At 39.5% G+C, this 14,543-nt stretch overlaps 2 protein-coding genes across 2 annotated transcripts in view; one reads left to right on the top strand and one right to left on the bottom strand.

Moving 5' to 3' along the window:
* Positions 1-14,000, bottom strand: part of LOC134812008 (beta-galactosidase-like) — a 15,032-nt gene extending 1,032 nt beyond the window's left edge. The window contains exons 1-4 of the mRNA XM_063819182.1: positions 13,889-14,000; positions 13,384-13,517; positions 8,560-8,754; positions 8,014-8,128 (exon numbers count right to left, since the gene is read on the bottom strand). Coding sequence (XP_063675252.1) covers positions 8,014-8,128; positions 8,560-8,754; positions 13,384-13,517; positions 13,889-13,996 — 552 coding nt within the window. The 5' untranslated portion in view covers positions 13,997-14,000. The remainder of the gene's footprint in view (positions 1-8,013; positions 8,129-8,559; positions 8,755-13,383; positions 13,518-13,888) is intronic.
* LOC134811915 (sodium-dependent dopamine transporter-like) overlaps positions 1-14,543 on the top strand; it is a 72,261-nt gene that overhangs the window by 40,931 nt on the left and 16,787 nt on the right. The window lies entirely within an intron of this gene.

The raw sequence follows: 14,543 nt of genomic DNA, 5'->3' as shown, positions 1-14,543 counted from the left end.
TTCTCAACCTGAAATATTCTGTTACCCCCCTCTCATTTCAACCTGAATTTCTGTTACTCCTTTTCTCTTTCCCAAACCTGCAATTTTTTAAACCTCCCTTCAAAAACCCTGCAATATTTGGGTTTCCCCCAACTTTCTCCCTGCAATTTCTTGTTACTCCCGTACCCTTCTCAACCCGCAATATTCCTGTTACTCCCGTATCTTTAACCTGCTTTTTCCCTGTTTTCCGTACTCATTCTCAACTGCATATTCTGTTACTCCCTACTCATTCTCACCTGAATATTTCTTTATCCTTTACTCTTTCCAAAACCTGCAATATTCTGTTACCCCGTTCTTTCCCAAACCTGCAATATTCCTTTTACTCCCACCCTTTCTCAACCGGCTTTTTCCCGGGTTACCCCCTATATTTCAACTGAAATTTTCTGTTCTCCGTTCATTCTAAACCTGAAATTTTTCCGTTATCCCTATCATTCTCAACCTGCAATTTTCCCCTGTTATCCGTATTCATTTCAACCTGCAATATTCCTGTTATCCCATCATTCTCAACCTGCAATATTCTGTTCCCCGTTCTTTCCAACCTCAATTTCCCTGTTCCCCCAACCTTTTAATAATTTCCTGTTCCCCCCCCATCATTCTCAACTGCAATATTCCCTGTTACTCCCGTACTCTTTTAACCTGCAATTTTCCTTTCTCCCAAAATCTTTTCTCAACCTGAAATTTTCTTTTTTACTCATCCCCTGAAATTTTCCCCTGTTCCCCCGTACTCTTTCAAACCTGCAATTTTTCCCGTTACTCCTTCTTCTAACCCTTTTTTTTTTTTCCTTTACTAACCCTGAAATTTTCCCTGTTACCCCCCTTCCTTCCAACCTGAAATTTCCCTGTTCTCCCTACTCTTTCAACTGAATATTCCTGTTATCGTATCATTCTAACCTGCAATATTCTGTTATCCCGACTCATTTAAACCCTGAAATTTCCCTTTTTTATCCCGTACTCATTTAAACCTGCATATTCCTGTTACCCCTCTCATCTCAACCTGAAATTTTTCCTTTTCCCCCCTACTCTTTCTCACCGCAATTTTCCTGTTACCCCCGTACTCATTAAAACCTGCAATTTCCCTGTTACCCCCCTTACCCTTCTAACCTGCAATTTTTCCTGTTATCCCTACTCATTTCAACCTGCAATTTCCTGTTACCCCTATCATTCTCAACCTGCAATTTCCTGTTACCCCCGTATCATTTTTAAACCCTGCAATTTTTCCTGTTACTCCGTCTCATTCTAAACCCTGCAATATTTTTTACTCCCCTTATTTAAACCCTTGCAATTTCCCTTTTTTCCCTCTCATTCTAACCTGCAATATTCGTTCCCCCCCTTTTATCTTCCCAAACCTGAAATTTTCTGTTACTCCCACCTTTCCAACCGAAATATTTGTTTCCCCTCCTCATTCTAAACCCTGCATTTTCCCTGTTCCCCCCCGTACTCATTCTAACCTGCAATTTTCCTTTTACCCCCCTCCATTCTAAACCGCAATTTTCTTTTACTCCGTATCATTCCAACCTGCATTTCCTGTTACTCCGCCATTTCTCCTGCATTTTCCCTGTTACCCCTACTCATTTCAACTAAATATTCTTTTTTCCCCCGTCCTTTCCAACCTGAAATTTTCCTGTTACTCCCTACTTTTCTCCCCTGCAATTTTGTTACTCCGAACTCTTTAAACCCTTTGCATATTCTGTTCCCTACCCATTCTCAACCTGCAATATTCCTGTTACCCCCCTTCTTTTTCCCTGAAAATTTCCCGTTACCCCCCGTATCTTTTCTAACCTGCATATTCGTTCCCGTACCATTCTAAACCCTGCAATTTTCCCTGTTACTCCTTCATTCTAAAACCTGCAATTTCTGTTACTCCGTACTCATTTCCCTGAAATTTTCCCTGTTTACTTACTCATTCCCTGCATTTCTTGTTACTCCGTACTCTTTCCCAACCTGCAATATTCTGTTTTCCTACCCTTCTCAACTGAATATTCCTGTTACCCCCTATCATTCTCAACCTGCAATATTCTTTACCCCCTACTCTTTAAACCTGCAATTTTTGTTACTCCGTATCATTCTCCCCTGCAATATTCTGTTCCCCCGACTCTTTCCCAAACCGCAATCTTCCTGTTACTCCGAACCTCATTCTCAACTGCAATATTCCTGTTACTCCCGGTACTCATTTCAACTACCATCTTTTTTTCCTGTTACTCCTGTACTTCATTTCTTACACCGGTGCAATATATCCTAGTTAACTCGCAGTTAGTACGGTAATCATGTCTCAACCTGCAAAGTATTATTCCTGAGAGTTACTCGACGTACTCTTCGGTTGGTCGACTCTATTTCACCTGCGAAATTCTGGGTGTACGCGCGTACGTATGACTCATTGCGTCAAACCTTGTCAATATTTCCTGTTAGCTCCTCTGTACTATTCTCAACCGTGCAATTTCTGTTTTAATCCCACTACTCATTCTGCAGCCATAGCAATATTCTGTTACTAGGTCGGACAGTACTTACTCAATATTCTCATCAAAGCCTGGCAATATATGCCTGTGGTTACTTCCGAAAGGATCAGTACTCCTTCGTCAAACTGCAATGATTCCTGTTACTCGCGTATCATAATCACTCCAACCTGACAATTATTTCCTGTACTCCAGATACTCATTCTCAAACCTGCAATATGCCTGGTTACTCCTGTAGTCATTCTCTAGCGCTGCTATTTTCCTCCGATTTCTCGCTCCGTACGTATTCCCAATCCTGGCAAATTTTGCAAATTATTCCGGTTACTCCCGTACTCATTTCTCAACCTTTGCAAATCGGCCTGTTACTCCTGTAGCTCATTCTACTACCTGCACTATTCTATGTTGACTCCGTTATGTCTCATCTGCAACAACTGCAATATTCTAGTTTATATGGTTACTCCTAGTAACTCAATTCTCTATACCTGCAATATATTACTGTTACTCCCGTACTCTTTCTGTCATACGCGTGCATAATATTCCTGTTTGTTAGTCGCCCGTGTAGTTCGTGCGTGTGTAGCAGTTCTTCAGCTGCAATATTCCTGGTTTACTCCCGTATACTCATTCTGCAACCTGCATTATTCCAGTTTACTGCGCATTATCACAAAATCTGGATAACGGTACTCCTTCCCAACCTGCCATATTTTCCTGTTATCAGTGTGGTTAGGTAGTAAAATAAGATTGAGGAGGAGAATAGGTGTACTCATTCTGCAAGAATGATTTTCGCGCTAACTTCTGTATATACTGTGGTTATAATAGGTGATTTGTGTTATAGACTATCGATGGGTATATCATATGGTTATCAGGGACTACGCCCTCCCCCTCTGTTCACCCCCCCCCCCCTCTTCCTACACCCCTGACTACGAGGTTTAGTTACTGGTTAGTTTGGGATTACCCTTGTTTGTACTGATTCAGTTACTAATCACGTCAGTTAGACCTGATTGCTTATTTATTTAGACATGGTGTGACGGATTATGTAAACAATAAATAACTCTAATCACTAATATAACACTAACAGGCTCTATATGTCGAATAATCTAAACAATACACCAATGTTTAGACAGTGGAGCTGTGTGCCTACTTCTTTAGAAGTTTAGAACACTACACTGCAACAAGTTTACTATTGGTGAAGCTTTGTTGTTTTGCTTTGAGTTACGCAGTGGACCTACTTCCGTACTCTATAAATTTGTAGCTTGTTTTATAATTTCTCCTGCTGAATTTGCATCATGAGATTTATCATGTATAACTAAAAGCTATTTGTTAAACTTATAAGAAAAATAATTCGATAATTATTTTCGTCGCCTACAATTGGGTCAATAAATGAAAAGTTGTTGTACAAATTCTTAAATACTGACTTTATAGTGTATATATACACATATAATATTTATGTCCCAATGCCCACCGACCATTCTTCTTTGTGTCATGCATATGTTCCTGAATACTTGCTTCATCATCTCCTTTTTATAACAATCACGGTGCCTTTATTGACTAAGCGCATATACTGTATAGTGTATACTGTATATACTACAGTATACTACTGCTAGTTTATTTATCCGCCGCACGTTAAATGTTTGTTAAATCAAAAATCACATTAATTTATTTTGCGTTTTTTACACCACTTTGGGATCTAAACATATTATCTTTATTATCTTTATTACCTGTATTACCGTATTAATAATCCCGACACGTCATTTTGGGTCTGGTAAAGAGAAATCACCTGATATATAGAGAAATTCACGCCATGTTAACAACTACAGGGCATAATTAACTAAGGTAATAGGGATTAGGTTTTCTACATTAGTCTCACTGCAAATCTAAATATTCAAGTTTGATAGTATTTCATTGCAAAATAACTTACAGCTATGTCTTTTTACCTCCTATTACATATTATCTTCTATTCGTTTTAGCCACTTGTAATTCATGTGCTGACCATGGTTGCACTGCGGTAATATTTTGCAAATAGTGCGATTTCGCTCTTGCCTTATTTTTTTTAAAGTGCGGCAAATTTGGAGACAAAAAACACCGCAATTAGGCTGAACAATTCATCATATTTGTAGCTTTTAAGGCACTCTCAGGATAAATTACGCGTAATATTACGAGATTGTTGAGTTAAACACAACTAATAACTTACAAGATTAATGTCTTACACTGAGCTTCCTAACAATTCAAGTTATAAACTTATAGAATTATCCTCATAGAAAAGTTTGCAATTAAATGGGAGGAAGATTAGGGTTAGTTGAGATGGTCGTGAGTATAATGTCCAATATTGAAACAACATTCCAACATTGTTATGTGTGTAAAAGCTAAAATTCCTGCAAACTATAATATCATCTAACTATAACTGGAATTAAATATATCTAATCGTGAATAAAGTGCCTCAATTTCAATCTGTTGAGGGATTATGTTCCTGCTTGACGAGTTACACTTACTCATTTGCCAAGATTCACCCTCTTTTGTCCAGTGGCCACTGATATCGATGATATCGGTGGCCACTGGATGCTATTGAAAGTCGCTGCATTATCACTTATCACATTTTTCTTCACTATATGATTATTTATTTGATATTTAGCACCTGTATTTGATATTTAGCACCCGTGACCCGTGTGCCTGAACTGCAATAATAGGACCCCCACTATATGACTATACTGTACAAGTAGGGTTTCAGTTAAGTAAACAAAGTACCTGAACTGCAATAATAGGACCCCTTCTACTGTACAAGTTGGGTTTCAGTAAACAAAGTGCCTGAACTGCAATAATAGGACCCCCACTACTGTACAAGTTGGGTTTCAGTAAACAAAGTACCTGAACTGCAATAATAGGACCCCCACTACTGTACAAGTTGGGTTTCAGTAAACAAAGTACCTGAACTGCAATAATAGGACCCCCGCTACTGTACAAGTAGGGTTTCAGTAAACAAAGTACCTGAACTGCAATAATAGGACCCCCACTACTGTACAAGTTGGGTTTCAGTAAACAAAGTACCTGAACTGCAATAATAGGACCCCCGCTACTGTACAAGTTGGGTTTCAGTAAACAAAGTACCTGAACTGCAATAATAGGACCCCCACTATATGACTATACTGTACAAGTAGGGTTTCAGTTAAGTAAACAAAGTACCTGAACTGCAATAATAGGACCCCTTCTACTGTACAAGTTGGGTTTCAGTAAACAAAGTGCCTGAACTGCAATAATAGGACCCCCCGCTACTGTACAAGTAGGGTTTCAGTAAACAAAGTACCTGAACTGCAATAATAGGACCCCCACTACTGTACAAGTTGGGTTTCAGTAAACAAAGTACCTGAACTGCAATAATAGGACCCCCGCTACTGTACAAGTAGGGTTTCAGTAAACAAAGTACCTGAACTGCAATAATAGGACCCCCACTACTGTACAAGTTGGGTTTCAGTAAACAAAGTACCTGAACTGCAATAATAGGACCCCCGCTACTGTACAAGTAGGGTTTCAGTAAACAAAGTACCTGAACTGCAATAATAGGACCCCCACTACTGTACAAGTAGGGTTTCAGTAAACAAAGTACCTGAACTGCAATAATAGGACCCCCGCTACTGTACAAGTAGGGTTTCAATAAACAAAGTACCTGAACTGCAATAATAGGACCCCCACTACTGTACAAGTAGGGTTTCAGTAAACAAAGTACCTGAACTGCAATAATAGGACCCCCGCTACTGTACAAGTAGGGTTTCAGTAAACAAAGTACCTGAACTGCAATAATAGGACCCCCACTACTGTACAAGTTGGGTTTCAGTAAACAAAGTACCTGAACTGCAATAATAGGACCCCACTATACTGTACAAGTTGGGTTTCAGTAAACAAAGTACCTGAACTGCAATAATAGGACCCCCGCTACTGTACAAGTTGGGTTTCAGTAAACAAAGTACCTGAACTGCAATAATAGGACCCCCGCTACTGTACAAGTTGGGTTTCAGTAAACAAAGTACCTGAACTGCAATAATAGGACCCCCACTACTGTACAAGTAGGGTTTCAGTAAACAAAGTACCTGAACTGCAATAATAGGACCCCCACTACTGTACAAGTAGGGTTTCAGTAAACAAAGTACCTGAACTGCAATAATAGGACCCCCGCTACTGTACAAGTTGGGTTTCAGTAAACAAAGTACCTGAACTGCAATAATAGGACCCCCACTATACTGTACAAGTTGGGTTTCAGTAAACAAAGTACCTGAACTGCAATAATAGGACCCCCACTATACTGTACAAGTTGGGTTTCAGTAAACAAAGTACCTGAACTGCAATAATAGGACCCCCGCTACTGTACAAGTAGGGTTTCAGTAAACAAAGTACCTGAACTGCAATAATAGGACCCCCACTACTGTACAAGTAGGGTTTCAGTAAACAAAGTACCTGAACTGCAATAATAGGACCCCCCGCTACTGTACAAGTAGGGTTTCAGTAAACAAAGTACCTGAACTGCAATAATAGGACCCCCGCTACTGTACAAGTTGGGTTTCAGTAAACAAAGTACCTGAACTGCAATAATAGGACCCCCACTATACTGTACAAGTTGGGTTTCAGTAAACAAAGTACCTGAACTGCAATAATAGGACCCCTGCTACTGTACAAGTAGGGTTTCAATAAACAAAGTACCTGAACTGCAATAATAGGACCCCCACTACTGTACAAGTAGGGTTTCAGTAAACAAAGTACCTGAACTGCAATAATAGGACCCCCACTACTGTACAAGTAGGGTTTCAGTAAACAAAGTACCTGAACTGCAATAATAGGACCCCCGCTACTGTACAAGTAGGGTTTCAGTAAACAAAGTACCTGAACTGCAATAATAGGACCCCCGCTACTGTACAAGTTGGGTTTCAGTAAACAAAGTACCTGAACTGCAATAATAGGACCCCCACTACTGTACAAGTAGGGTTTCAGTAAACAAAGTACCTGAACTGCAATAATAGGACCCCCGCTACTGTACAAGTTGGGTTTCAGTAAACAAAGTACCTGAACTGCAATAATAGGACCCCCGCTACTGTACAAGTAGGGTTTCAGTAAACAAAGTACCTGAACTGCAATAATAGGACCCCCGCTACTGTACAAGTAGGGTTTCAGTAAACAAAGTACCTGAACTGCAATAATAGGACCCCCCGCTACTGTACAAGTAGGGTTTCAGTAAACAAAGTACCTGAACTGCAATAATAGGACCCCCGCTACTGTACAAGTAGGGTTTCAGTAAACAAAGTACCTGAACTGCAATAATAGGACCCCCACTACTGTACAAGTAGGGTTTCAGTAAACAAAGTACCTGAACTGCAATAATAGGACCCCCGCTACTGTACAAGTAGGGTTTCAGTAAACAAAGTACCTGAACTGCAATAATAGGACCCCCGCTACTGTACAAGTAGGGTTTCAGTAAACAAAGTACCTGAACTGCAATAATAGGACCCCCACTACTGTACAAGTAGGGTTTCAGTAAACAAAGTACCTGAACTGCAATAATAGGACCCCCGCTACTGTACAAGTAGGGTTTCAGTGTGGGGAGGAGTTTGGAATACCACTTTTTCACCTCCTTCATAAACATTGTCTCGTTCCGTCGTACACTGAAATAATTTAGCTGCAGAAACATGCAAAACTTTTTGGCAACTTTCCAAAAAGATACATCTCTACATACATTATATATTAATATAATATATATTATTATTAATATATATATATTATATGTAGCAGATTGCCGCCATCTTAGGGCTTTAGGGGTGCACCAAATCGTCTTTTGAATGTGGGACAATTTGAAAAACTTAACTGAGGTACTAGCAAAACTGCGTGTTTTGCTCTAGAAATACACTTTTTTAGAGATTTTACCGGCGTATCCTCTAAAATCACATAATTTGTTCAATTTTAGGGAGGGGCGCCAAAAGGGGAGGGGACGCCAACAGGGGGGCGCTTTTTCGGGGGGGGGGGGGGGGCGCCAGGCAATGTTACGCCACTGGTTCCAGAAAACATAATATCTATGTTAGTAGATAATATGACTCACTCTAAAGTAGGCCTATCTTTTAGTAACCAAGCAGGGAAGCCCCCGTAGTCCCACTCCGTTGCCAGAAAGGGGCCAGGTCGCACTATCACTGTGAGCCCTAGTGACCATGCTGTCTCCAGGTAACTGTACACGTTTGCTATTCCCTCAAAACTGTATGTGTCTTCCGCAGGCACGTGCACGTTCCACGGTATGTACCTGAAATAGGCGCACGTGCAAATTGTAAACGTAGATGTTGTTTGTATTGAATGTCATTTCTCAGAAACAATGCATATTATAACACACATAACTACCGTAGAATGTAAATATTATTATAAATTGAAATATGGCCTTGGGAATAAAATGGAAAAATATGCACAAAATTAAATTGAAAATTCTCCAGAACCCGCGCAGGTAATGAAGTTATCCTTGCTCTGCATAATGCATAATGCCATTACTAAGCGAACATAAGCAGATTAGTTATATTTTCTATTCTCCGATACACGTGACTCCTATAATAATTTCCGGGATAAATATTATTATTATAATAATATTCTTATTATTATTATAAAACAGGATCTTACCGACAAAAATGATTCATAAAAATACCTTAATGCGGTAAACTGTACCCTTGAAACAGATTTTCCCAACATCTGTTGCATGCAGCTATATCTTTGATTTTGTTTAATTCATGCAAGTTATCTATGTGCAAATTTGTACTACTTAAATCATTAATAATTTCTTAAAGCAGATAACAAGTTCATTCTAGGTCTCCCCAATCTTCCAATTAATAAATTATCTGATTCAATAGCAAAAGAGAGAGCCGTTTGGGCTGGGGTGTTCTCCATAGTCCTGAGAATGTGTCCAAACCGATACGCTTGGATAACTTTTCAACTTTGCACATTTCATACAATGCTTTGTTGCTTATCATACCTTTAGGCCATTTGATGTTTAAAATGGACTTCAGGTGTCTACGATGAGGTGTGTCTATATTCTCCATGGTTGCTTTCTTAGGACTCCAACTGTTTGAGTTATAAATCAATACAGATACAACTTGTTCATCATATAACCTTTTCTTACCGGACAACCACACCTTTTTAAACTTCTTAAAAGCGATCTCGGCTAGGATTCTCCTTCTTTGAATACGTCCTTCTCAGTACAGTGAGTGCACACTACACAGTAAGGAACCTAGTGACTTATTTATCCCGGAAGAAGATCATTACTCCCAGTTAAAAGTGAGGTTTATATGCACTGTATTACTGAAGTACCTATGAAGTAGCGTATACACCTAGATTTTGGGTGCTCTACTTCTATGAGCTTATAAGCTAGTGGTCTCCTGGTCTCCACTCTCCCTAGGGATCCCAGTTATTGTTTGGTTTAAAGTTAATGGTGTTTTGTTCTAATGCAAGGTCAAACCGTTTTTATGTCAATCTCAAGCAATTATTTGGCTCATTAGTTAAACCTTTTTTAAGATTAATTAGGCAACGTCACGCACTGATAGATATTTGAGATGCACCGTTATAGTCTTGCTCCGTAAGCAATCAGCCCATATAGATAGTAAGAGTTTTGGAGTAAAGTTACCCCTTCACAAAGTTATCCCTATTCCCTATCCCATTCACATTTCCCTTCAGTCGGTCTTGTTTATACGTGTTGTTACTATTCCCTAATATACCCCTTTTGTTCTAACGTTGTTATCCTCGTTTCTCTTTGTTTGATCCTTCTCAAAGTAAAGAACCAAAAGTAAATTCAAAGTAGGAACACATAACAGTAAACTTACATCCCGAACTCCCGTATACCAAATTTCGTCGATTGCACTAAAATTAAAAATGGCCGAGTTATAAAGCATCTGCCTGTTTAATGACACCACTACATTTCACACACGCTTGTTAAATTTCCCACATACTTGGTACATTTCCCATACACTTGTTACATTTCCCACACACTTGTTACATTTCCCACACACTTTTTACATTTCCCACACACTTGTTACATTTCCCACACACTTGTTACATTTCCCACACACTTGTTACATTTCCCACACACTTGTTACATTTCCCACATACTTGTTACATTTCCCACACACTTGTTAAATTTCCCACACACTTGTTAAATTTCCCACATACTTATTAAATTTCCCACACACTTGTTACATTTCCCACACACTTGTTAAATTTCCCACATACTTGTTACATTTCCCACACACTTGTTACATTTCCCGCACACTTGTTACATTTCCCACACACTTGTTACATTTCCCACACACTTGTTACATTTCCCACATACTTGTTACATTTCCCACACACTTGTTACATTTCCCACATACTTGTTACATTTCCCACACACTTGTTAAATTTCCCACACACTTGTTAAATTTCCCACATACTTATTAAATTTCCCACACACTTGTTACAATTCCCACACACTTGTTAAATTTCCCACACACTTGTTAAATTTCCCACATACTTATTAAATTTCCCACACACTTGTTACATTTCCCACACACTTGTTAAATTTCCCACACACTTGTTACATTTCCCACACACTTGTTAAATTTCCCACATACTTGTTACATTTCCCACATACTTGTTACATTTCCCACACACTTTTTACATTTCCCGCACACTTGTTCCATTTCCCACATACTTGTTACATTTCCCACACACTTTTTACATTTCCCGCACACTTTTTACATTTCCCGCACACTTGTTCCATTTCCCACATACTTGTTACATTTCCCACACACTTGTTACATTTCCCACACACTTGTTAAATTTCCCACATACTTGTTAAATTTCCCACACACTTTTTACATTTCCCACACACTTTTTACATTTCCCAAATACTTATTACATTTCCCACACACTTGTTACATTTCCCACACACTTGTTACATTTCCCACACACTTGTTACATTTCCCACACACTTTTTACATTTCCCACATACTTGTTACATTTCCCACACACTTGTTACATTTCCCACATACTTGTTAAATTTCCCACACACTTTTTACATTTCCCACACACTTTTTACATTTCCCAAATACTTATTACATTTCCCACATACTTGTTCCATTTCCCACACACTTGTTACATTTCCCACTGTTAACATTCCATCCAACACGATGTAATTTCTACACTCACAATCTTGAACCTGATATAAGATAAGATGCTGTGGCTGATTAGGTAAACTGTATAATTAATAATAGCCGTAGCTATTGATATTTTAGTAACCTTGAGTAAGTAGCCTGTTTGTGTTACTTGATGTGAGAAGCCTGTTTGTGTGACTTGGTGTGAGTAGCATGTTTGTGTGACTTGGTGTGAGTAGCCTGTTTGTGTGACTTGATGTGAGTAGCTTGTTTGTGTGAATTGATGTGAGTAGCCTGTTTGTGTGACTTGGTGTGAGTAGCTTGTTTGTGTGATTTGGTATGAGTAGCCTGTTTGTGTGACTTGATGTGAGTAGCTTGTTTTTGTGACTTGGTGTGAGTAGCCTGTTTGTGTGACTCGGTGTGAGTAGCCTGTTTGTGTGACTTGATGTGAGTAGCCTGTTTGTGTGACTTGATGTGAGAAGCCTGTTTGTGTGACTTGGTGTGAGTAGCCTGTTTGTGTGACTTGGTGTGAGTAGCCTGTTTGTGTGACTTGATGTGAGTAGCCTGTTTGTGTGACTTGATGTGAGTAGCTTGTTTGTGTGACTTGATGTGAGTAGCTTGTTTGTGTGACTTGGTATGAGTAGCCTGTTTGTGTGACTTGATGTGAGTAGCCTGTTTGTGTGACTTGGTGTGAGTAGCCTGTTTGTGTGACTTGATGTGAGTAGCCTGTTTGTGTGACTTGATGTGAGTAGCCTGTTTGTGTGACTTGATGTGAGTAGCCTGTTTGTGTGACTTGGTGTGAGTAGCCTGTTTGTGTGACTTGCTGTGAGTAGCCTGTTTGTGTGACTTGATGTGAGTAGCCTGTTTGTGTGACTTGATGTGAGTAGCTTGTTTGTGTGACTCGGTGTGAGTAGCCTGTTTGTGTGACTTGGTGTGAGTAGCCTGTTTGTGTGACTTGGTGTGAGTAGCCTGTTTGTGTGACTTGGTGTGAGTAGCATGTTTGTGTGACTTGATGTGAGAAGCCTGTTTGTGTGACTTGATGTGTCTGAGTAGCCTGTTTGTGTGACTTGATGTGAGAAGCCTGTTTGTGTGACTCGGTGTGAGTAGCCTGTTTGTGTGACTTGGTGTGAGTAGCCTGTTTGTGTGACTTGATGTGAGTAGCTTGTTTGTGTGACTCGGTGTGAGTAGCCTGTTTGTGTGACTTGATGTGAGTAGCCTGTTTGTGTGACTTGGTGTGAGTAGCATGTTTGTGTGACTTGGTGTGAGTAGCCTGTTTGTGTGACTTGATGTGAGTAGCCTGTTTGTGTGACTTGATGTGAGTAGCCTGTTTGTGTGACTTGATGTGAGTAGCCTGTTTGTGTGACTTGATGTGAGTAGCCTGTTTGTGTGACTTGATGTGAGTAGCCTGTTTGTGTGACTTGGTGTGAGTAGCCTGTTTGTGTGACTTGATGTGAGTAGCCTGTTTGTGTGACTTGATGTGAGTAGCATGTTTGTGTGACTTGATGTGAGTAGCCTGTTTGTGTGACTTGGTGTGAGTAGCCTGTTTGTGTGACTTGATGTGAGTAGCCTGTTTGTGTGACTTGGTGTGAGTAGCATGTTTGTGTGACTTGGTGTGAGTAGCCTGTTTGTGTGACTTGATGTGAGTAGCCTGTTTGTGTGACTTGATGTGAGTAGCCTGTTTGTGTGACTTGGTGTGAGTAGCATGTTTGTGTGACTTGGTGTGAGTAGCCTGTTTGTGTTACTACTTGATAATTGATACTCACGTTTGAACAGTAGTGAATCCAGCAGCACGGAGTTTCAAGAGCCTGTCCTCCCAATAGTGGGCTGGGATTCGGAAGTAATGCATTTCCCCCGCAATGTAACGGTAACACTCGCCATCCTTAGCGTAGCAATCTCTCTGGGGGCATCTCGTATTAGTGGTGTGAATACTGTGTTTTGATTGTTTGGTTTGTGTCACGTGGTGTGAATACTGTGTTCTGATTGTTTAGTTTGTGTCACGTGGTGTGAATACTGTGTTCTGATTGGTTGGTTTGTGTCACGTGGTGTGAATACTGTGTTCTGATTGGTTGGTTTCTGTCACGTGGTGTGGATATTGTTTAGTTTGTGTCACGTGGTGTGAATACTGTGTTCTGATTGTTTAGTTTGTGTCACCCGGTGAATCGCAAGATTTACTCCACAAAGTTCAAGTTCGATCTCCAACTAATCTAATATCTTTGCATCATTAAAAACACGTTAAACCGAGGTGATATATAATTTGAATAGAATTACCTGGTAGTCAATGGTGAAGGTTTGCGTTGTTCCCTTGCTATACAGCACAGAAAGAATGACAAGTGCTAGCAACCTGGCTAGAAACCTGGTTTGCAGCGTCATTATCATCCTTTAAAACATAGTCCCTGTTTTATAATTGTTAATCACACAAAGTTCAAAAAAGTTGTCTATTACTAAGCTTTTAGTAACCTTTTAGTAACCTTTTAGTAACCTTTTAGTAACCTTTTAGTAACCTTTTAGTAACCTTTTAGTAACCTTTTAGTAACCTTTTAGTAACCTTTTAGTAACTTTTAGTAACCTTTTAGTAACCTTTTAGTAACCTTTTAGTAACCTTTTAGTAACCTTTTAGTAACCTTTTAGTAACCTTTTAGTAACCTTTTAGTAACCTTTTAGTAACCTTTTAGTAACCTTTTAGTAACCTTTTAGTAACCTTTTAGTAACCTTTTAGTAACCTTTTAGTAACCTTTTAGTAACCTTTTAGTAACCTTTTAGTAACTCAAAAGTAACCAATCAGTTAACGACAAATAACTTAAACTAGATACATTAATAGATACGAGCCCGTAAAGATGGGCGATGTTGACATATAACCTTAAGCTTAAACTAGATACATTAATAGATACGAGCCCGTAAAGATGGGCGATGTTGACACATAACC

The sequence above is a fragment of the Bolinopsis microptera genome, chromosome 2, assembly GCF_026151205.1.
Source record: "Bolinopsis microptera isolate Bmic1 chromosome 2, MBARI_Bmic_1.0, whole genome shotgun sequence".
Classification (NCBI taxonomy): Eukaryota; Metazoa; Ctenophora; class Tentaculata; order Lobata; family Bolinopsidae; genus Bolinopsis; species Bolinopsis microptera.
Note: the sequence above shows the minus strand (reverse complement) of the source record. Positions and strands in the feature narration are given on the sequence as shown.